The 24,641-nt window shown below is 41.0% G+C and overlaps 1 protein-coding gene across 2 annotated transcripts in view; it reads right to left on the minus strand.

Annotated features, from left to right (window-relative positions):
- Positions 1 to 3,862: 3,862 nt before the first annotated feature.
- Positions 3,863 to 24,641, minus strand: part of CCNY (cyclin Y) — a 124,008-nt gene continuing 103,229 nt past the window's right edge. For both annotated transcript variants that reach the window (XM_069958937.1, XM_069958938.1), the window contains exons 6-10: positions 22,962 to 23,019; positions 21,311 to 21,430; positions 17,042 to 17,208; positions 14,594 to 14,756; positions 3,863 to 12,506 (exon numbers count right to left, since the gene is read on the minus strand). In XM_069958937.1, the coding sequence (XP_069815038.1) occupies positions 12,390 to 12,506; positions 14,594 to 14,756; positions 17,042 to 17,208; positions 21,311 to 21,430; positions 22,962 to 23,019 (625 nt within the window). In that variant the 3' untranslated portion in view covers positions 3,863 to 12,389. The remainder of the gene's footprint in view (positions 12,507 to 14,593; positions 14,757 to 17,041; positions 17,209 to 21,310; positions 21,431 to 22,961; positions 23,020 to 24,641) is intronic.

Here is a 24,641-nt window from a genome sequence, read left to right on the forward strand (position 1 = left end):
GGCTGCATGGACATTGTCGTCAGGGTAATAGGGACAACTGAGAGTGATATGGCTTTCCTGAAGAATTCTAGTCATTACTTTCTAATCATAGTAAACTTGGAATCAGATAATAGCATTACTCAGCAGTATTAATCTTTAGTCAACTCTGTCTTTCTCCGATGCAGTCAAGAAAGTGTACCGGGAGAGAGAGGGCCCTATTTCACGGGACGATTATCGTTCAGATTATCGTTAAATTGTTCGAATCTAAACGATATCGTTGATAGTTTAATAAGACCTGGACCTATTTTTATCGTTGCTTGTTTGCAAATCGTTCGCATTGAATAAGACGTCTTTCGGTCGTTCGCAGTAGTGACGAACGCAATAGCGACGACAAGAGCACCGCAAGAACGATCATAAGTAACGATTATCGTTCCATGTAAATGGGTGAATGATTTCAGGTCTTTCGCAAAAGCGTTCGTTTGGATCGTTTATAGTTAACAATTATGCGAAAGATAATCGTCCCGTGGAATAGGGCCCATAGAGTTAGCTGAATGACTGGCATGCATATCTTGTACAGAGGAGCAGGAAATCTGTTACAGAATTGAAGACAACAGAGCAGTTTACATCAACTGCTGAAGCAAAGCATCAAAGACCGCCAGGGGTCCTACCTGCCTTATGGAAATTTTTAAATATTTCCGGACTTCTCCTTTAAGCTGGCTTTTAGGTAAAAGTTGGCATACACGTTAGTCTAGGTTCTTCTGCATCAGAGTCTTTGATGTCTAGATGTCACATATTCTGTTAAAGGGGTAGTGCGGCGGTAAAAAATGATTCACAGAATAACACACATTACAAAGTTATACAACTTTGTAATGTATGTTATGTCTGTGAATGGCCCCCTTCCCCGTGTCCCACCACCCCCACCCGTGTACCCGGCCGGCACTCGGGAAGATCGAAGGTGTTCGGGATGGCCGGCCGAAGATGACGTTTGGCACAAGATGGCGGACGCATGTCGGCACGGATCAGGTATGTATAATGCACTACACTTCTGGGTACACGGGTGGGGGTGGTGGGACACGGGGAAGGGGGCCATTCACAGACATAACATACATTACAAAGTTGTATAACTTTGTAATGTGTGTTATTCTGTGAATCATTTTTTACCGCCGCACTACCCCTTTAAGCAGCAGCAAACAGAACCAACCCATCCACTGCACAACAGACACCAATGGAGCAAACCAACTCCACTGACCTTAACCTGGTCCGTCGGGTTTCCGGACAGTGTCTGTCATTTCACTAGATTTTACCAGACAAGAAATAGTGTTGACAAAGTGTTAACAAAGTGTAAATTTTTTTACCCATCAATTAGAGAGGAACAAATTTACAGTAAAAACCAAGCAAGCACTTAATTACCTCTGCAATCTGCTCATCAGACGGCTGCCATTTAACTCAATGCTGCTCTGCTCTTTTCCAGCTCCAGCTTTTTCCAGGCAATGCTAAGCAGATTGCAGAGGTAACAAAGTGCTTCACATTGTTATTACTGTAAATTAAGTAAGCATAGTCCGAGAAAGTCCAGGCATAGGTCAAGAAACACTGGAAAGTAGACACTGCAAAATACCTTCACTAACCCTGGGAACCAACAACTCTCAGACAAGAAGGAATGAGTGGTGCAGCTTTAAATAGGAGATTTAGAATAAGTAGGGGAAGAAAATGCAGTGCACACTGGCCCTTTAAATTTTGAAAGGTAGGCACGTGCTCTTCATTGCAAGCAGGGCCTTCACTCCTCTTGTGTGACTTGATAATTACATGTGTATCTCTGTAATATCTCACGCCGTCTATGTTTGTACCCCCAGAAATGTAAAATGCTGCGGAATATGTTGAAGCTAATAAATAAAAAAATATTATTATTAGAGGACAACAGAGGAACACCGTTTGGGAGGAGAGAGAATGAAGGAAGGCACCCACCGCCATGGACTGCACAGAGAGAACAGTGGAAGAGCAGGTAGGACCAGGACCGGGCAGAGAGCGGAGGAACACACTACAATAATTACGTAGGTGAGAAGATATGTGGTTCTGAAGATGGAAAGAATGAAACATTTCTGTACAATGGACAGATCTGCCACAGTGGGAGCAACCTGCAGCTTAAAAAAAAATGGATGAGGTTGGTGAGACGTCTGACCATTCATGTTTTTCCTTCAAGGCTTTTCGTTTGGCTATTCAGTTCTAACATAACCATATTCTATAGGATTTACATTGTAAACTTGCCCAGGCAGCACTTTTCGGCAACTCAGCCGAATGAAGGTCAGGGTCTGTAATGTTATACAGATACGGACTTCAAATAGATGTAAATCTTTAGACCACAGAATCATAAAGTGTCATCTTGTAAGCCCCGGCATGCTCCTTGGGCCGTGCTTGAAATAGATCAAGTGTCTGTGTAAACATAATGGCTCCTTCTCCCAGATCGCTTTACATCCCTTCAACAAATGTTTTTGAAGCCCAAAATTATTGCTGTGAAAAGGCCAAAAGTTGAAGGCAATTTACAAATTAATATAAGTCAAGTTAAGATAGTTATGTTAAGCCTTAGATACAAGTATCATGAGGAACATACCTCCGCCTTCTATAGAGAGACACGCGGGATACACTTTGTATGTTAGTGTAATATACTCAGAGGCACACACAAATATTTATATGGAGACTTTAATAGCTAATACAGAATAGATCAGAGAGAAGATGGTCATGGACAGAACCACTCAGTCACACAATGTGCGTAATATAGAGGTAAAAAAAAATGAAAATAGAATTTAATTGCAGCCATTATAGTAGTTATAAATATCGTGGAGCCTCCTAGAAATGTAGACCGACATATGGACACCAAAGAGGGTGGGAGTTCTCTCTTACATTAGAACAGCTTCTGCTCTTGAAAACGTCCTTGTAATACTACAAATCCCCTGTAGTGGCCACTAAAGTTTCCCCCCAAAAAAAATCTGTTGATTGGCGAGGGTGCCTGAAGCGAAGCCTGTGACAACCAAGTATTTGCAATCCTCAGAGACATCCCCTTGTAGGTCATATGCACAAATGGCAAACTAGCAGACCAGTTGAAAAGACTTGGTTTGGAATTTCCATGCTGGAACACTTATCCCCAATCCACAGAAGATAAAATGTTAGATTGCAGGGGGTCTGACCACTGGGACCCTTGCAATTTCAAGAACAGGGCCACACGTCCTTGTTTTGGATGGAGCTGTGAGTTGCATGCAGTTGCTTTACTGACTACGGAGCTGCCGAGGGTAGCCTTACTCGGCTATCTCAAGCAGCGTCAGCTTCATAGACAATAACTAAAATGGTGGTGTGCATACGCAATTCACTGTTTCATTTAACACATGGGGGGGATTTATCAAGACAGGCATCCTCATATGTCGGTCTTAAATTAGGCTCCGGACCCTATTCTCTGGCTGAATTCACTAAGAGGCAGGCCCCTCTAAGTGAATCCGCAAGGGCGGGCGCCCAAACCTGCTCCTGGCAAAACAAATCTACACCTGCAAGTAGGCGTAAATCATGATAAATGAGGCCAAACCCCTCCCCACAACCCCACCCCTTTAATCACAAATCATTGGGTGATACCTAATGGCTTTTCGATGCCTCACCAGCCATGATTGATATCGCTCTCTTTGTTTGGGTATAGAGAGAGATTTATCAAGCAAGGCCAGCAGAACCCGCTGGGGACTTCCTTGATGACTCGTGGTTTGGGCAGCATGAATGACAGGTCCCCTTTAAGAAGGTTAGATAATGCTCTTTATTGCCCTGGGTGTCGTGCAAACATAATGATGCAGAATACATTATATTATTGTGAACATATACAACCACACCATATTTTTCTTACAAATCCAGCTTTATTAACATTGTATGGAACTTGCAAACAATTGACAGTCACTAAGTGTAATCCAAAGTTACTGTACTTTTTTTTTTATTATTTGGCAAAATCAGAACAAGTATAAAACAAAAGCAGCGATAACTTCTCTCATTACAAGATAATAAAAATAATGAAAAACTGAAAAATAAACCCACACAGCAAAATCTTAGTTTATAGTGCAAGAGACATAAGAAAGATCATCAAGGAATAAACGGTGGACAAGGGGCAAGAGAGAGAGAGATGTGTATACAGAATATAAATATATAGCAATTTAAAAAGAAGCAATGAAACACTTCTTTGTCTTGCCCTATCTATTTTGTACCCAGTAAAGTTGGAGTTTTTTTTTTATTTGGTTATATTTATTTTGGGCTTTATTATCTTCTTATAGTTTGTGGAAAGAACCTGATTTAAGTTCACTGCAGCTAGGATTGGTGGGCTAGTGTGGTTTCCAGCTTATCTGTATAGACCACCTCAGCATGGTTATTATATAAACTGTAGAAAAAGGAATGTGCATAAATAGTTTTAAAGCCAACCTTGGACAGCTACCATAGGTATCTATATGATGCTCCTCAGTCAAAAGAAGCTGCAGTATTCTCAACTTTGAACCAACTGGTACCGCTATGGGGGTCGACCATACCCTTTACTATGAGTTAAATATCCTGCATTCTATATTAGATATCTGATGCTTCTGGATATTTGAAATGCTTGATATCTTCCTATACACTGCTCAATTCTTTGACCTGAATAATGTATTTGGCATTTAAGAGAAAAATCTAAGTATAGCAGTTGTAATGCCTTAACAGATCTGGGATTATGTCACTTGCCACAGAGAGCAAGCTGCTTAGTAAGACATCCCCTGCATTTCATGAAGAGAAGTCCTGTTCACATGGCCTATTAGAGGATAGGGGGGGTGGGGGCCCCCGACTCAGGACTGCCCTCTATGAACTATAAGCTTTCCAACTGTGATGCACTAAAGCTGGCCATCTGGCCGACTAAATAGCCACTATACAATACTACATTTTCCGCAGCAGTGGTTATATCCAGCCAGCATTAGCTACCCCTCCCCCCCTCCAAAAAAAAAAAAAAAAAATCAACTGTGTGCTAGAAGTGCCAGAAGCCAGACTCTTGGCATTTATCTGATCAATTCTGCAGCTCTTAGAGGTTATCAAGCTCTTTAAAGATCTAAAACACACACATTTAAACTTTTACTAATCAGAATTAAAAACAATATTAGAGATTACAATTTTTTGTAGAATCTCGTTGTAGAAAGTGTCTAGAAGATGCTAGACTTACCTGCCTCAAACAGTGAATGACTTCTCTTATGTAAGCAGTTCAGCATTCATATGACATAGATCTGATACAACAGATAGACCCATTACGTGTACAGAAAGAAAAAAAGTTATATTAAAAAGAAGTTGCTCCGTGGCACATATTATTAGCAGCCATTGTGGGGGGGGGGGGGGGAGGGGGAGGGGAAGGGTCACAACTGTATTAATCTATGTTATTATTAATTAAAGACTAAGGGGGCATCAACATAATCTGTGATTACGGTCTGTGCAGGGAAGATGTGCTATGGACCGGAAAGAAGAACTCCCGGTATCATTATTTATTATGATGCTGGGAGCTCCGAAAGTTTAAATCTTTGCGCTACTGTACTGATACACAGTAGCACGAAAATTACTTGTGATGAATCATTATGCTGGGAGTTCCATATTCCGGTCCATAGCACATCTTCCATAAACGGACACGGAATGTGTAAATGCCCCCTTACTCAGTTATTCGGTAATACTCTTAAGTTACCATAAGTGCTCTGCTTTATGGAGAGTGAGATAACCCTCATCATTTCTGTCAATTTATTTTTAATTGACAGAGAGGATTTAAAAACTTGGATAATGAACATTAACATTTATTTAAAAGTTGGATATCTGTCTACTGTGTTATTGAACCAATATACATATCAGGAAGGGGGCAGCTGTTACAGACGCTCCACAGCCAGTAGATAGAAAAGCTGTAATTTAAGAGCTCAAGTAAGCAAGGAGAACCCTTTACTAAAGCAGACTTATGAGCAACTTTTGTTGACTAAAGACCGTATACATCAGGGCTATTGCTTCAGGAGATAGAACTCTTATTTTATTCTGTCACTCCAGATATAAGCTTTAAAAAATTCTAAGCAAATTTTAAGCAAAAGCCCAAAAAACACCCCTATGCCCACAGGTAAACAAACACTCTGTATAAATTCACAGCCTGAATGTTGCTGGGCTTTTGCAGCCTGGGGAACACCCCATAGTCTTAATCTCTTAATTTGCATGAAACATCTAAAGGGTACAAACCCACACACCGTATACACAGCAGATACGCAGCAAAAACGCAGCAGATTTGAAGCAGATTTGGTGGTGTAGATTTGATGCTGTGTTCAGTTATTTAGATCTAATCTGCTGCGTATTTGTTGCGTATTTGCTGCGTATTTGCTGCGTATCGCAGCAGTAAATAAGCTGCGTATACGGTGTGTGGGTTTTTACCCAAAAGGGTACCTCTCATTTAGATTGGCAGGTGACCATTTTGAACCCCCAGCAGGTTTGCACCTAAAGCGAGCAGATATGGAACTGCCAGAAGCGCCATTGACTTGTAAGACATGTGATGCAAATAAAGGTACTTTTTAGTTGTCATGGTAACACTGTTTTTGCAATTTTTTAAAGACTTAAATAAAAATATTCTGGAACAAGAGCTATACATGAAGCCCCCCCCCCCTTTATGTATAACTCTTGTTCCTAAATATTTTTATTTAAGTCTTTAATGTTTTTTTTCCATTTTCATGATAGGCTCCTGATAATAGGCAAAGAATCCTTCAAAAAATTACAATAAAAAGATTTTCTAGAAATTAGTCCCTGATTAAGTGCGAGAACATACAAACATGCGTCTATCACAATGACCGTATCAAATATCGCTATCTCTCTTTTCCACACACCAAGCACATTTAATTCTAAAGGGGTCCAATGTCTTACATTCTCTTTCTCCAATATTCTAAATCTCTTACAAAAACATTCAACTTTTTACATTTCAGTCTATATAAAATGGCAAGAAAATGTTTTCTTAGAATTGGAAGCACATTCACAAGGGATACAAAGAGTTGGGATTGAGGAATTTAAAAAGCATCAGTCAACCAATGAGGTCACTGGAAATTTTCTAAATTTGGAAATTTAGTCAGCTCTATCTGGTTCAAATATTATCTGACCATCACATGTAAATGCATTTCCTAAATGAAAGGAGTTCCCATGCCTTATAAAATTTATATTTAAATCCATTCAATCTTCAAAATTTTAAGTCATCACAAAAAAATCCAAAATTAATGTTCACACACAGTATTTTGCTCAGAATTTCGGTCAGTATTTTTCAACCAAAACCAGGAGTGGGTTGAAAACACAGAAAGGCTATGCTCACACACACTGTTGAAATGATGGCAGTTTTTAGTGGACACTATTTAAAAACAATGGTTGCTGTTTGCCGTTAAATTACATCGGTCCAAAAAAAAAAAAAAAAAAAAAGGCCGTCATTTCATCAGTGTGTGAACATAGCCTTTCTGTGTTTTCAAACCACTCCTGGTTTTGGTTGAAAAATACTGAGCAAAAATACTGTGTGACCATAGCCTTAAAATGTAAGAATATTTAACAAATCAGTGACCTCCGTGACAGATGCTTTTTAAATTAAGAAGCGCTATAACATAGATTGTAAAATTGTAAAAAGTAGCAGCCTCACAAAGTAGAATTAATGCCTGTCAAATTATTGAGTCCAGAGGGTGGCGCTACTTAGCGACTGATAGCTAAATCTGTATGCATGTTAACAAAGAAAAGGTAATCCTTAAAGGGGCTTTCCATAAATAAATAAAAAGCCTGCATCAACTGTTCTCTGCTCTCCCTGTCTTGCTGCAGAGGGATGGGCTCCATAGACTTACTATAGTCTCCTGCAGCAAGGCGGAGAGTGCCGGGCCTGTATGTACAGCAGGTACCCCTTTTAGCTGTGGCCGTGATCAAGTGGTGTCTACTGGCCATTGCAACCACTGCAATGAAACGGAACCTGTCATGTTAAATTTTGCAGGTAGGAGAAGCGCCAGCCCGCCTCCAGTGCATAGAGCAGGCCAAAGTGCACATGAAGTAACCGGCAACGATGGCGGGAATCAGGCAGCATTTTAAAAAATGGACCGCATCACCAGGATCTCCAGGTAGAGAAAAAAAATTCAGTAACCAAACTGATACGTTCTTTTTAAGTAGACCTTGTGAACTATTAATTTAAATTCAAAGGGTGGAGGGCGGTCCTACTCAGTGACTTATTATCTCTTAATGCACACTTCTAAGGAAGGCTGTCAATCACAGAGTAGGACCACCCACTGGACTCCTAAGCCCAGAATAAGCTAAGATTTAAATGACTAGACCACAAAAGGCTACTTAAAGGAGAAGTCTCGTCATAATAATAAAGAATGTATACTTACCTGTCCCAGTGTCCCCGCAATGCTGTATCACCAGTTCCCTGACCACAGCCGGGCTCCAGTTTCTCCCGGCTTCCTGGTATGTCACAACCCGTCAGAAAGTACCCACTCAGCCTGGTTGAGCGGGTATCCATGAGCCTGAGTTATGACGACACAAGCCCGGAAGTTGCAGGGGCACAAGGACAGGTAAGTATACATTTTTTATTATGTTCCCACACACCCCTACCTTCAGCAGAGTTTTCAGTTTGGCTCAATTTCTCCTGCTCTGCGACGTGCTTCCTGCAGCTTAGACACCATGTTCAATGTGCTTTTGCATGCCAGAAGTTAATTTTAAGAGCTTGATAATATGGTTATACAAATGAGAAATTACCCGATGCATACATATATACATAAGATTGTAAACGGTTACTTTCACAGCGATCATGTTTAAAGTTTATTTTTAAACAATTTATAGAAAAAGTGGGATTTATAATTTATTAGTACTAGCCCAATCATATAGCCTCTCTAGGGTATAAATACTGTGAATAGTAAAAGCTGGATTTTTTTTTTTAAAGTTTTTTTGTTGTTGTTTTTTTAGTTTTTTTTTACCTGCAATATATATATTATATACAAGTACAAACAGATTTATGCTGCGTTAAGGTAAACATATACAAGTTTGAAATATTGCTTGCAAATTGGACCTAGTTGCCTCGCAAAAGAATGAACTTATGTTGATATACAGAATAAAATGTATTCAAAAATAGGAATTTCACTCCTGTTTAAAAACACACAGCAATGGCTATTCAATTGGCCACGACCTCTTATGTTTTTGACAGAAATAAAAAATTTCAAACTAGAGCAAAAAAAAAAAAAATTTTAAATATATTTCACAGAATTTTTTCAAGTGCAGGCAAAAAGGAATGCACTAAATCTTGCACACACACACACTCTCCCACTCACACGCACATATAATACATCCACAATATAAATAGTATATGTGTGTATATATATATATTTATAACCTCAGGAATGATCCACAACTTCCCAATGCACTTTTGGTTCAGCACTATGATATGAAGAATTGACGTAAAATAACTATGTGTACAGTATTTGTATTCTGCCCCTTCTGGAGGCAATAAAATAGGGTGCCCCACAGCTCAATGGAAATGACTTCACATTTTATATTACTAGTACATTTATGTTGTCTTTATGTTTTTTGATCCATATACAATTCACAAAATTCATGAATAAAAAAATATATAACTGTGTGAACTGTGTAAATTAGTAAAGAGGGTCTCCACCTTGTAGGTCAAACACTGAGTGTGTAATTTCTCTGCAGCGCCACCACTGGAGAAACTAAGTATTACTCAGCTCCTATGGAAATCAATAGACATCTGCAATGCATGGAAATTGAAATGCTGTTTATATCCAGTCTCATTTCGATGAGGAGACCCATCATGGGGTTTCTATATAGATATCTTAGACTCACAGTTACATAAAATTTTATCATATATATTTTGTTAGTAGATGGTTGAAAACTGAGAAATGATGAATTCAAGTGAATTTATGTATATGCTTGTGAAGAGGGTCAATGATATTAATGGTGACTTAGATTTCTGCCCATTGTCAGATGGACTACTGGTGGCACATACATGGTCATGGTATTCTCTCCACTAAAGAAAGACTGAGCATTCCATGCATCTCTATGCGCGGTATCAGGTGCTTTACTTTGTTTAGACGTATGCTCACATATGAACAACACTGTACAGTTCATAATCAGATTTAAGTTGTGTAAATTCTAACTACATTGTATTAGTTATCTTCTATTGATCAAGTGTTACGGTCTATATAACAGCCTTGTAAACTTTTAGAAATTATGGTTGTTGTCACTGGAAACAGTCAGTAAGTATATCACCAACAGTGGCTACAACCAGAGAAACTGACCAAACAATGAATAATGGGAGATTTCAGCACTGAAGCCTGCAGAACAGTGTATGCAGCTCGAGACTATACAGGCTGTAACTCTGGATCCATAAAACATAAGATAAGCAATGTATATATAATGCTATTCAAACTCTTGTGCAAGTTGTAAAATGGCATTACAATGAACATCTGACCGGTTAATTTTAAACTGTTGGAGTAAGGAGACACATGCTACCTTTAGCATATCTATCTGTGCTTCCATAAAGTAAAAAAATGCTTTCATTCTCCACTGCAAAGTGTCAAAGAGGCGTTCCCTAGCCCATGAGGGCTGTAATGTCTCCTTGCTCCCCCTTCCATCCCTATCCCTGTTTGATTAACAGTCCGCTGGAAGCCAAGCCCTGCTACCAAATCTCACACCTGGGCACAATTTGGAACAAAATTTGCAAGCAGTGATCGGCGCTGAACGTTAACTGTCAATTCAGAAGGGACTGGGGAGGAAGGAGGTATTCCAGCTTTTAGATTTCTGGAGCTTGAGAAAGCCCTCCTGACACTCTGATTTAGAAAATGAAAGCATCTTCTATGTTATGAAAGCACAGAGGGATATCTGAATGGTACCATGTGTCTCCTTGCCCGAACAGTGTCAGCAATTTGGAACATGAATTGCATCTGACAGATTCACATTTAAGTGTGGAATGTTGTAAATATGTTGTAAATTGTGCAAAAGTTAAAATTTCCTTTAAGGAGTACCTGTTGTACATTAAGAGAGTAATTCCACCTGAAATCAAGATATTCATGCTGTCCTTCTTAAAGGGATTATACATGATTACCTTTCCACATGATGGGTAGAATGTTGTAATCTTAAGATTACCTTTTACTGTATAGGCTTCTTGGACTGGAAGCTGAAAAACACACAGCTCATGAAGGGGAAGCATAACTGCTAAGCATGGTTATTAATATGTTATTAGACATTCACAGTGCTGTGGGAATAAGAGGAGGACACTTGGGGTGGAACAAGGTAAAAGTTGGATTATACACTAGATGTTGGGAAAAGGGCACCGCAATGGGGACAATCAAATATGCCAAAGCCATACATGCTTTAAATGTGTGGCCTGGAGTGATGGTTGGAGTCTAAGGCCGTGTTCCTATATTGTGGTCACCCCATGTGACCAAAACGTAAGGTGGGAACGCAACTCAAGGGCCCTTTTAGACTTTTGGGTAATTTTTACTTATTTCTAAAGCCTTCACGAGGCTTGATCAATCATGCAGCCAATAATCAATGGATCATTTGTACGGCCCTTTAAATACTTAATTTTCAGCCATACATGACCCCTTTACACAGGGCTATGTGCTGAGGATAGCGATGCCTTAAATAGCCGCACAGAAGAGCCAATCAGCCAATGGACAAGCATGTGATTGTTCATCAGGTTGATTATCAGGAACAAGCATTTATAGGATATAGGATTATGAGAGACACCAGACAATCTAGGCCTGAGGCTTCTGAGACCTAATTCTGATACCATGACAATTTATAGAGGACTATGATTTCAGGTGGAGTTCCCCTTTAGTTGTAAGACACCCCCCCCCCCCCCAATATATTTCTGCGATCACATTTGCTTTAATCACCTTGACCAGCACTCTGTACACCCACTCACAGCTGCTGTTTTTTTTCTTTACCATCAATGAACAGAACATGGTGACCGTAAACAGACTGGATCCTATTGTTATCCTATAGATTTTCCCAATGTATAGAGGGGGGGAAAAAATCATAATTTTGCCAGTTGATGGCTTTTTCCGGCATTTGTTTTCGATAAATTTTGTCGTTGTTCCTGTTTTTTGTGGTTCTTTTTTAATCAATATTCTTCATTTATTTTCAACAATTTAAGAACCGTAGTCCAAATACTTGAGAGAAGGCTGAAGCAATGAAATGGCTTAAAATGTCTCCGGAAAGTGACAGATGTGTCCCATCTTTGTGACAGGGAGGCACTGTAAGGGAGGCTTGTCGACTCTTCAGAATAATAATAAAAAAAAATAATAATAATACAATGTCTTATTTCCCAAGACAAAAGACAACAATATTTGGACAAAACAGTACATGAGACAGTGGAGTCTGGGTTGAAGCCACTGTTAGGATATAATGGCTGGAGACCATCGTACAACAGTTAGGTTATCAGTACTTGCAGAACGTCTCTTGGCCATTTTTCGGAAGTCCTTGTACTTATCCTCACACAAGCGAGAAATAGCCTAAAAAATAAGAACAACATCTAAATTAGTACATTTACTATTAGCAGAAAACTGGTGTAAAACACTTAAAATTTTTGCAAAAAAAAAAAAAAAAACATGGCTAGCAAATGTTTAAAGTGACACTGTCACCCCCTTTGTGCATTTTGGCATCTCTACACAGGTGTAAAGCGTAAATTTAGCAGTTTTCATACCTTATTTTTTAATCATAGTATCATTTTTCAAGTAAAAAGTCATCTTTTTTTTTTTTTTTTTTTTTTTCCCATCTGGACCAGCTCCTTTCCATTCCATTTGATCTGTAACAACCACTAAGTGTCTTATATATAAAAGAAATTCGCTTTTTCTTAATATCTAATTGTGACAAACTTAAAAATAGTGAAGCATTCGTGACCTGAAAAAATGTGTCATCTAGCGAGGCACGCCTCGCATTGTAATACCTGATTATACAAAAAGGATTGTGATTTTGCTAACCCATATGTTTCGGAGAGCTCTGCAAAAGAGCGAGCCTTGTCCCCCTCAAAAACCTGCTGAACTTGCGTGATACCTTGATTAACCCATAAAAAACAAATATGAATTTTTGTGAACTCTGGAAGATGGAGGTTATACCATAACGGAGTACATGGAAGACTACCCTCCACTCCGCACCAAGACCTAACCGCCCACCATACCTTATCTATCAATGTGCAAATTGAAAATCCCTTAAATCTGCTGTCTCTCAGATTCCCTGATTCCAACAGTTCAAACCAGTGAGTGTGTCTAGGTAGACTTTTTAAGTGTCTATATGTCATTACTTCATCACCCTTACAAATATTCACAAAGCTGGCCCCGCCCCCTCACCGGCCATTGGAACGGGCTGGCCAAAAGGTCTAGACCCCACCCCCTTTACATCGGCCACACCCACTTAATACAATCTGCAGTTGATAAAAGATGACTTTTTACTTGAAACAAATAAGCAATAGTTCAATAACATACATTTTTTAAAAATTTTTTTTTTAGCATACCTATCACTTCAGCAGGTGCCAAGACCGATTGATAAAACAAAGAGGCACAAGAGCTCGGCTGAGTGCCCGGCACTTTTTGGAAAGCTAAGGGAGTGGTATATGGATTTGCAGAAAGTTCTGCAGACTAACATTCATTTAATGCTTGCTTGGCTTTCTGAGAAGAGTCAAGCAAAAACAGTGTTCAGTCAAGCACTTCTGCCACCTTTGTTTTATTGATTGGTAGGGTCCGAGTGTCTGGACCCCCACGATCAAGACATCTAACATGGCACTTTGACCTGGCATAAGTTTAACAAAATTTGAACAATTTGGAATATCACCATGTTAGTCCCCAACGTAATGCAAATACAACATCCCTAGTGGGCAAAAATGGCACCGCACAAGGCGAGTATAGCCCCTTTTTTTATTTTATAGCTTTGTTAGCTATTAGTAAAAAAAAAAAAAAAACAACAACATGGTTCTGGAAGATTTCTTTTGACTATTTTATTTCATAGAGTAAGATAAAACTTGTCCATGGGTCTTGGGTATATTCTGTTTTTACCATGAAAAAAGTGGAACTGAGCCAACAGTCATTTGGAGTAACAGAAAAAGCAGACTGGGCATATTGCCCCCATTCTTTTATTGTCAAGGTAGACAAGAAAAAAGCAGCCATGGTTTTTCTGATCCTGGATAACCCCTTTAAGCATGCATGTGTATAGTAAGTTAACTGGTATAGTGATCTGCCAAATTTACATTCATCGTGCTATTGACAGTGTATGGCCAGCACTTAAAGGGGTATTACGGAAAAAATAACTTTTCCCCTATGCTGTGGATAGGGGAAAAGTAGGAGATTTGGGGGGTCTGACCCCTGAACCCCTCGGCAATGTCCATATCGGACCCCTGCTAGCCTATTATGAATAGAGCGACCCGCGGCTCTACTCATTCCTATGGAGCAACGGAAAGAGCAGAGTATGGCGTACTCGTCTCTTTCCGTTGCTCCATAGGAATGAATAGAGAGCCGTCTGGGGTCCGATACGGAGATCGTCGGGGGCTTCAGGGGTCGTTATGCATGTCAAAAAACAAAACAAACAATAGAAAATGAATTTATTTTACCTCAAGTTTACAAGCACGGTCCCGGCTGAGGGGTTCCAGAGGAAAGCTGAGGTTGTTACCTTCTGCCAGTGAGCGCAGGTCAAAGTAATACTTGGCATAGACACTGGACGGAACATTAATGTTGAACTGCAGCAACTCGAGAAACTGACGCTCCAGCTCATTCCTTTAAAGAAGAAAAAGAAGAAAGGGGTTAAATGTATAATATGTTATAATATTATATATGTTATAATATACGCTACTGTGTGGTATACATCATACATAGACTCCGATGCTAAAAAAAAGAAGAATAATCACAAGGTATAACATACTTTTTTTTTTTTTTAACTAGATCAGAGAGGTCTGCGCTATTCCATCCAGCAGAGAAAACTGAAACTCCAATGGAAAGCAGCTAAATGCAGGTCACACAGGATCTGGCCTCTTGATGTTCTGCACTCCTTTTGAAATATTTGGACTTGCTAATGAACTTGGGTGATGAGCTCATTTTGGAAGTCAGTGATGGGCACTATGTTCCACAACAGGTCTACTGGGTGCTGTCTAGGGCACCTTAGTAAGTCATTCCCTCAGGTTCGCACAAGTGGGAGATGCAGTATTGTGTTTTCTCCACTAGGTGTCACTACTGTCTCAACCTATTGCACAGCTGAAGGAGTGGAAGGGTTAAATTGTTTTGTACCACATGTTATGTGCTGACCAGTCACAGGTGCTAGTTCTTCTCTATCCTATCTCTTCTTCTCTCTCAACAAAACACCTACTACTACAAGCACTGGTTCTACCTCACTGTCAGCACCTACGTTCTATGTCAAGATTTGCTCTGTTATATTTTTACTAAAATGCATGGGACTCTGGTCTACTCTGTCAGCACCTACACACTTTTGTATACTTGCGTTATCCTTCCCTTCCTGTGAGTGGCAGTACCAAAAACCCTAAGTGGTCTACTACCACTCCAGGCTACCGTGACAAGTGCCCATGTGACCCTAAACTCCCCCGGATGTTGACGACCATAGAGGCAGCCGGACCAACCATCACACACCCATTGCTGGGGATTACAAATAAGGAAAAAAGAGCCTGTAGTGCCTCATTTAAGAGTCTCGAAACATAGGACTAACCAGATATCCCTCCAGAGAAAGACCTAGCCAAAGGGTTGCTCCTATAAGTAGACCACCAAAACCACCATATTAAGTGGCCTTTTCAGTCAATATACAACTCAATTTATGAGTCTAAGCCAGCAGTTCCCAACCAGGGTGCCGGGAGAACCCACCAGGGGTGCCGCAGGATCCCGGTAGGAAATGCGACACTGTTCCTTTAATATCCCTAGAAGCTGCGGCCGCGCAGCTTCTAGGGATATACCGATCGGTTTGATGTTCCGCCCGCTCACACAGTGAGCAGGCGGAACATTCAATTAAGCAGAATGTAGGAGCAGGACCTTTCAGCGTCCTGCTCTGACATTCACTCAAATAGGCCGCCGGCACTTCATGCCAGCAGCCTATGGGACTCCGGGACGTGAACTCTGCAGCAGGCTTGCTGATGTGACGTCATCACACCTGCCGGAGGTCCCGTCCCCGCGGCTCACAAGATGGAGCCCGAAGAGAAGAAGAGCAGCCACACAGCCCGGATTAGGTGAGTAGGATGTTTGTTTTTTTATGTATAGGTGGGGGCACAGCATGCAGGGGCCATTTATACTGAGGGGGCAGCATGGGGGAGAGTCAGAGAAGGGAGAGGGCACAGCATGGGCATTATTACTATATGGGGGGTACAGCATGGGCATTATTACTATACTGAGAACACAGCATGGACATTATTACTATATGGGGGGTACAGCAGAAGGCATGATCACTATATTGAGGGCACAGCATGGGCAGTTTGGGATTCTATAGGAGGGAGAAAGGGAAGCAAGTTGCTAGAAATGTGCAGAACCTAATATGTTTGTCTGGCAGCTTCTGAAGAGATGAAACGTAGCCACGGAGGTCTGGACCAGATGGAGAGGAAACGGAGAGTAACATCTCGGATCAAAGAAGACGTCACCTGTGAGTCCCTGAATGGCGGTTTATATATTGTGTAGAACATTATTTGGTAGGGGTTTCCCCTGAGGTGTAAAAGTTTAGGAAGCACTGGTCTAAGCATATGACAAGGGAAACACCAAAGCCAGGTATCCATCCACAGACAGCTGTTTCGAGGTGTTGCCTCTCATCAGTATGGAGTAAAATTCTGGCTAAATGGAAGCAAAGCCTAGTAGACCAATATGGTAAAACGATCACTGATCACCATCTAAAGAAGAAGACACTGTCAGCTACTAGTAAAAGGGCTCAACACTGTAAAAACCTAGGTAGATTGCTGGAGATAGCTTAGATCGATATTCTGGTCTTGTTTCAAAAATGTAGATAGAAAAACAGGAACACACGCTACATAAATGACACGAGAAACACATCTTGGAGTGAAGGAAAGTTAACTCACATGTCTTCAACCGTGATATCCTTCAGGATCTGACAATAGTCGACATTCCACACAGCCTGGTCATCCCAAACCTTGGAGGCAAGTAATATCGCTCCTAGTACAATCCTTTTCCAGTTTGCTGGACAAATGTCTATTTCCGCATAGGTTAACAGTCTTTCTAGATAAACCTGGAAATAAAGCACCCAGGTAAGTATAGAGGCGTTTATCTATTGTAGCACAATAGGTAAAAGCTAAGATGGGCTTGAATATTTAGAAGATGAAATTATTTCCCATTTTTAAGATTAGTGCGGTATTTGAACTTGGTATCAACATTCCCTAACCTGTCGGGCTCCATATTCTTGTCTATGGATTATAACTATTATATTTTAACCATTACGGTATTATAACTATTAAATAGATTGTTTGGATAGTTTGAAAAAATTAACCTAACTGCAAACATTTTACGTCTTGGTTTATTTCCCTGAAGCGTTGACGTCCTATGCATCCGCATGACCACTGCAACTAATCACTGACCTCACTAGTGTTGCTAACCTGGATGACAGGAATAGGGAATATTCAGCCCTCCAGCGGTACTCTAGGAGAAAAAACAGACATGGTAGCACATCCATACACTTTTCACTGATCCTTTTGCTTCTCAGCACTAAATACTACTAACATCAGGAGTAAGTTACATTTTAAAGTGCATAAGCCCACACACCAATCCAAGGTTCCTGTTACATGTGGGTCCCTAACTAAAAAGTAATGCAGCCCCATACAGTGACCACCATCGCTGCCAAAGGGAGGAGCGACCCAGTAGTCCAACAGAAACATAGTTTTTATACTTATCATTCCTCCTGAGCTGTTACTGTTTGAATTTCCCACTGTCTGCATACCCCCTGATTTCCATTCTCGGTCTTCATTTCTTCCTTACTTCCTGGTTTCAGCTTCCCATGATGCACTTTGGCTGCTGTGACGTTGCAAGTGCCTGCCCCTCCATTCACTTCAACTCCCATCATACACTAAACATGACCCTCTCTCTCTCTTCAATCAGGCTGCTATATAATCACACAGGTTGTCAGCCCCTGCACTGAAGCTGCACACACATACTTTCACTTTGCAGGATGGCCGTCCCTAATGAGGTCAGGGCAGCAGGGGAGAGATAAGACGGGGGTCTGTGCAGCTCATCTGCCGGGAGTCAGTCATGGAGGGAAGATGAGCAAGTGACATGACTCATCCACTCACTCAGGAGGGGGAAGGGGGGGTCTGTAGCTGGCTATGTGCTGGGAGTCAGTCCTGAGGGAAGATAAGCAAGTGACATGACTCAGATGGCTTGCAGTTGCTCAGCCAATCGGAGCTGAAGAAGCAGAGTCACCTGACATGGCAGGGGAGGGGGAGGCTGGTGTAACAGGAGCTAGCCCAGCCCTCCTGATGATGACGCACGGTCACAAGAAGGAGCTGAGAGAAGAGCCTGGTGACGACAGTAATTAGGTATGTGTGAGTTTCCTACACTTCCTGGTGGGGGGTTGAGGGGGGAAAAGACAGGGAAGGAGGGCAGATAGGTGATTGAAGCACATTACAGATGTATATAATTTTGTAATGTGCTTCAATTACTGGGAAAAAGTTTTTCATGGGAGTTGTCCTTTAACTAACTCCTGATGTTAGTAGTATTTAACGCTGAGAAGGGATAAGTATATGCATGTGCAACCATGTCTGTTTTTTCTCCAGAGAATTATTCAGCCCTCCAGCTGTTGCAAAACTACAGTTCCCATCATACCTAGATAGCCAAAGCTATAGTTTTTTTCACATTTCAACATCTCAAAGAACTCCTTTAACACTTGGTTGGTGAAGATATTAGGACCCTATACACCCTGGACAAAAGTTGACCAAACCAGATAATTTTGTCATGACTAGCTGACTACCTAGACCAGGGATGGGGGACCTTTAATCCTTCAGCTGTTGCAAAGCTACAATTTCCAACATGCCTGGTCAGTCAAAGCTTTGGCTCTCCAAATGTTTGCATAAAGACTGAAGGTTCCCCATCCCCATGTAATGTGCAAGAAGCCCATCTAACTCCTCCCAAAGAAATTTTGTAAGAAAAGAGAGATACAGGGTGCATTGCATTTCAATGCCAGATCCCTTTTCTTCTCTAGATATAACCTGTCTCTCGATGGACCAGCCAATAGATTCCTTTTCTCTCCAAATTGGAATACATGAGCGCTCAGCCAACCACCTGCTTGTATGGGGTGGTAGTGGACTGAATATTTCATCTGACAATTATTGAAAATGTATGGAGACTTTGTGACAACCACGCCCACAACTCAGAGCATCTCCTTCCCCCACCCTTCATGGCAGGTCCAACCAATTTAGAAAGGGACAAGAAGGTGCACAGGACAAACAGAAATATAATATACAGCCATCCCGGGAGAGAATCGCAGAATTAAAACAGTGTTTGGCTAAATATATTTTCCCTTCTCTCAGCAGCCCAGAGAGACACTGAGAAGAACATCTCTCACTATGAAGGAATGCTGACGTCAATGGATTACAAAGACGCTCATTGATTTCAGGAGGTGCTGTGTAATGTTGCAAATGTTACAACAGAAAAAGTCTGAAAATAGAGCAAACAGAGAAGACAGCGCTTCTTCCGCTGCAGTACTCTATGTACACCATCATCATCACCGCCATTTGTAATTACTAACCATGCTGGGTTGTACTAGGCACAACCCTACAGTAGCCATACAGTTGTATAAACCTCAAAAATACACCAATGCAAAACTGATGAGGAGGTCACAATGGATCGCTTGGCTGACTAAGTTGGATGCAGCCCCAGGGAGTCCAGGAAACGAGGACACAGCCTATGGCCTTAGAGCTACATACAACTTCTGCAACCACCGCTAATCAAATGCCGAGCACTCCGACTCGAGCGTGCTTGAGTCACGCTCATCTCTACTTCTTACCAAAGGGAATGCGGTGACAATGTAGTGCACTGAATAGTCTTGACATCGGCTGTAGGACTACACCTCTACAACTCTTTGGACACTGTGGTCATCCAGTATGGTCATGAGTGTGGTATATTATATTGTGCATAAAAATAGTACTAAGGGTACAAACAGACACACCAGATACGCAGCAGATCTGCAGCAGATTTGTTGCTTTGTTCAGTTATCGAGATCTAATCTGCTGCGTATTGCCGCAGAAAATACGCTGCGTATACGGTGTGTTTGTACACGTTTTGGCATGGTGTGGTGTATTAAGACTGAAACACATTGCCTTTTATTATTAGTATTCTACAAATAAAAGAGAGTTTTTTTAATTTTTTTTAAAAATCATGGCAATACTGGATGACCCAAGCACCGGCCTGGCACAGTCCAGTCTCCATGCTCCTGTTAAAATGGTGGCATTACTAGGGCAGAAGAGCTAGTGACGTGCCCCCCCCCCCCTTACCCTCAGCCACCAGCACCTTCATCATTTGCATTTCTCAGGGTTAAATGATGACCCTTATTGCTAGGTCTGCACTATTAGGACGTGCTCATACATTATAGTATGAGCTGCATATTAGTCAGTCCTGGCAATTCAAACATAGAAGACATGTTATTATGCATGTTTCTTGTATACCTTGAGATAAGACTTTGTGTAGTGATAGGTAAAAACAAAGGACAGGTGAAACCTTCTATTTTAGCCCCTGTACAACCCAGTCGGCATGAAATTTTGGATGCCTCCCTCTGGCTTGGCAACATATTCCAGTCGAATGTGGCCTATAATACAGATGAAGTCATGCCGCTCCGTATTAGTAAACTATTCTATCTTATGCTTTTGATACTGTGTATCTAGGTCCTATCGGTTTTCATGGTCATGTCTGTGAAAACATCTGCTCTTCTTATCTAGGCCCTGCCATGATGCGCCTGATGGGGACTTATTAAATCTTTTTGGATTCCTTTTCTCCACGAGCTGAAATAAGGGATCAGATAACCCATAATTAAATGGAATATTCCAGTCAGATACAAGGCTGGACATGATTTAATTTCCTGCGGCTTTCCAAGAATACCGTCTTCTCCGGGACGCGGTAAAAGATGCATCAGTTTCAGATGTACCAGAGGAAACTATGATAATATTACAGCTGTCCTAGGCTCTATATGTTCACAGGGACAACTGAAGAGATCTCAGGTATATACTGTATACTTGTATAGAGGCCTTACACTATAATAGTACAACTTACTAATGTCTATGTCACTGATTTGGTAAGAAATTGACCCTGACCATATCTAAAGTTTCACAAATCAACATCAGACTTACCAAAGTTACTATGGCACATTCAGCTGTCAGCTGGGCAGCACTGAAGAGCGTTCGAACAAATCGGTATATGTGTTTCTGTTCTGGGTCGTGCTTCTCATAATCAGATGGTACTTCTGATTTCTGCAAGGGGAAATTACTTTTCATATATGATGAAATAAAACTATATCACCTGGACATAAATAGGACATAGTAGTGTTGAATAGAGATGAGCGAACCTCGAGCACGCTTAGGTCCATCTTAACCAGAGCGTGCAGCATTTGATTCCCCACGGCTGAAGAAGTTGGATGCAGCCCTGAGGCTATATGGAAAACATGGAAGCCATAGGCTGTATCCATGTTTTCCAGGACTCCTTAGGGCTACATCCAACTTCTTTAGCCATGGGGAATCAAATGCTGAGCGCTCTGGTTTGGATGGACCTAAGCGTGCTCGAGGTTTGCTTATCTCCACCATAAACATCTAAACATTGATTTAAAAAAAACTGTTACTTAAATGGGTGTCCTGAGCAAGGGACTTTTTTTTTTTTTTTTTTAATATGCCCAGAAATGGGCTGTATGAAAATAATAAAGTGCACTTACCTCCCTGGCTCCAGCACTGCCACCCCTATCTTACAACTCTGTCCCACTGTTTGGCCACTTCTGGGTCCTGGGACTGTGACATTGCAGGCCTGCTGAGCCAATCAGCGACTTAGATGGGACACTGCAGCAGCTTCTGATTGGCTGGGCAGGCCTGCAACGTCACAGAAGTAAGTATGCTTTTTTTTTATTTTCGCACAAATAACAAAAAAAAAAAAAAGTCCCTTGCCCGGAGTACCTCTTCCAATCTGTCCTGTGCCAATCCGCCTGTCAGAGAGGCGTCTGATTAGCTCCGAAATGTTATTCTGCAACAGGACACGGACCCCAAAGTCGGAAGAGACAGAAAATTTGTGTGGGTAGCAACACCCACAGATCAGGAGTTAAATTCTCCAAGATGTTTGGAACAACCTTCCTGCCAAGTTCATTTAAAGAGATACTCTGAAGGAAATAAATTGTTTGCAAATCAACTGGTCTCAGAAAGTGATACAGATTTGCAAATTACCTCCATTTAAAAATCTCATGTCTTTCAGTACTTATCAGCTGCTTTATGTCCTGCAGGAAGTGGTGTATTCTTTACAGTCTGATATGCTGCCACCTCTGTCTGTGCCAGGAACATTTTATCATAGAAAACCTCCCCTGCTCTGTATAGTTCCTGACACAAACAGAGGTGGCAGAAGAGAGCAGTGTGTCAGACTGGAAAGAATACACCATTTCCTGCAAGACATACAGCAGCTGATAAGTACTGGAAGACTTGAGATTTTTAAATAATAATTCACAAATCTGTATAAATTTATGGCACCAGTTGATTTAAAAACATTTTTTTTCACTAAAGTACCCCTTTAAGACCTGTGTCAAGGTTACATAGATCAATTCATGCTGTTAAAAAAGTAAAGTGCAGTCACACCAAATAGCAATTTGCTTTGGATTCTCTTCCGTTCATTCACTTTGAATTTTGTTCATTTATAGAAAGAAAAAATGATTAACACATCTATAATTTAAAGCATTCCTACTTTGCAGCATTTTTTCCACACCTTCCCAAAAACTTTGCAGAAAAAAATATTAATAAATAAAATTCTTACAGAAAGCGGGTGAAGCTTTTCATCAAAAATGTCCAGCAGCAATCTTCCATCTCCATCTCTAGAGAAGCAAAAAATAAAATCAATAACAATCAATATAATTATTTATATATAATAGTATTTTGCCCTAACATCTATGATTTTGCATTCTCCTCATTTATTCTGGTTAAAGGTCATATGTAGAGATGAGCGAAGCGGATCTTGCGAATCAAGATTCGCTGCGAATGGCGCTGTCAATTAAATCCGTTCTGTGAAGCAAATTCCCGCTGATTTATTAAGGGAATTCGCAAAAAAATAAATAAATGGCGGCCGCACATGCTGTCTGGAGCATCACTTGGCGAGAGAAAGGTATTAACCATAATCCCTAGCGCCTGTCCAATCAGCTGCAGGCCCCTCTGTGATGTCAGCACCTCCCCCTCTATATAAGGAGGTTCAGTAACGGAGGCGGCCAGTCGGCTGTGTGTGGAGGAGAGAGGAGGATGGCAGCAGGCAGCTACAGCAGAGCAGGGAGAGACTAACAGCGTGATATAGAAACAGAGAGGAGAGAAATGGCATTAATTGGATGAGTGATTGGCTGATTGACATTTTTTTAAATTGTGATTTTCCGATTTTTTTTACACTTTTACAACAACATGCTTTAACAAATTTGCCCTTCTGTAATAGTCTCAGTATTGTAGCTACTATAGTTTTGGCTGTTTTAATGAAATACGATAAGATTCTCAAATCTTAATGAGTTTGACCGAAAATTCAAGAAGCTTGCGAAACAAATTTCCGGCAGCTTCATCTGTAGTCATATGGTTTATGGGTCAATAGGATATGATATCAACGTCCTGCTGGAGGGTCCAATTGTCACCTCCAAAAAGAACAATGACTAACAGCAGAACACAATGCTTGGCTTCTATGGCTTCTTTCGGATGTGCTTCACTCTTTCCATGAAAGAAGCCCCCCACCCCCAATATAAAGCTGGATGGAATGAATAATGAAAATGTACAAAATTTTCCCCCATCCAACACAGATACCCTCTGGGAAATTACATAGAAAGCCAAAGAACCTAAAAGGCAGACCAGTATGTGGGATTAAGGAAATCCACTATAACCACAAATAACATCAGAGGTTTTTATACTAAAAAAACTATAAAAACTGAATGAAGACCCAAGAAGCCATGTTAGCTACATGTCCCATGGTGTGACCAGCTATAATACTAAAAGTATTGAATACGGTAAAATGGCATGGTGAACAACTCCTATTACTATAGTGAACAGCAGAGGGCGCAAACGGCTCACAATGTAACACATGAGAAGACGATAAACATCCAGGACAGTCTGTGGCTTCAATCTTCTGTGGCTTCAGCTGAAATATATATTCTGGGACGATCCTCAGACCCGCTTTTGTTCCTAGTATTCCAGCCGTGATGCCAACGTGTGGTCACCCACCACATAAAATATGGAGCAACCATCTAAATATGCAGAACCGCTTGAATGAAGATGCTGAATGACAACCAGCGGCTCACGCCTGAATATATTTACATGATCTGTAATTGAAATGACCCTATTTGCATCTATTAATAGGCGCGATGATCCGCTGCCTCGCTTATCTCCGGGCTCTTGGACACATTTACTAGGTTATCAAACTTCAGTACTAGAATCGGTGATAAGAGTCGGAGTTGGCATGTGAAGTGTATGC

The sequence above is a fragment of the Dendropsophus ebraccatus genome, chromosome 2 (genome assembly GCF_027789765.1).
Source record: "Dendropsophus ebraccatus isolate aDenEbr1 chromosome 2, aDenEbr1.pat, whole genome shotgun sequence".
Lineage (NCBI taxonomy): Eukaryota > Metazoa > Chordata > Amphibia > Anura > Hylidae > Dendropsophus > Dendropsophus ebraccatus.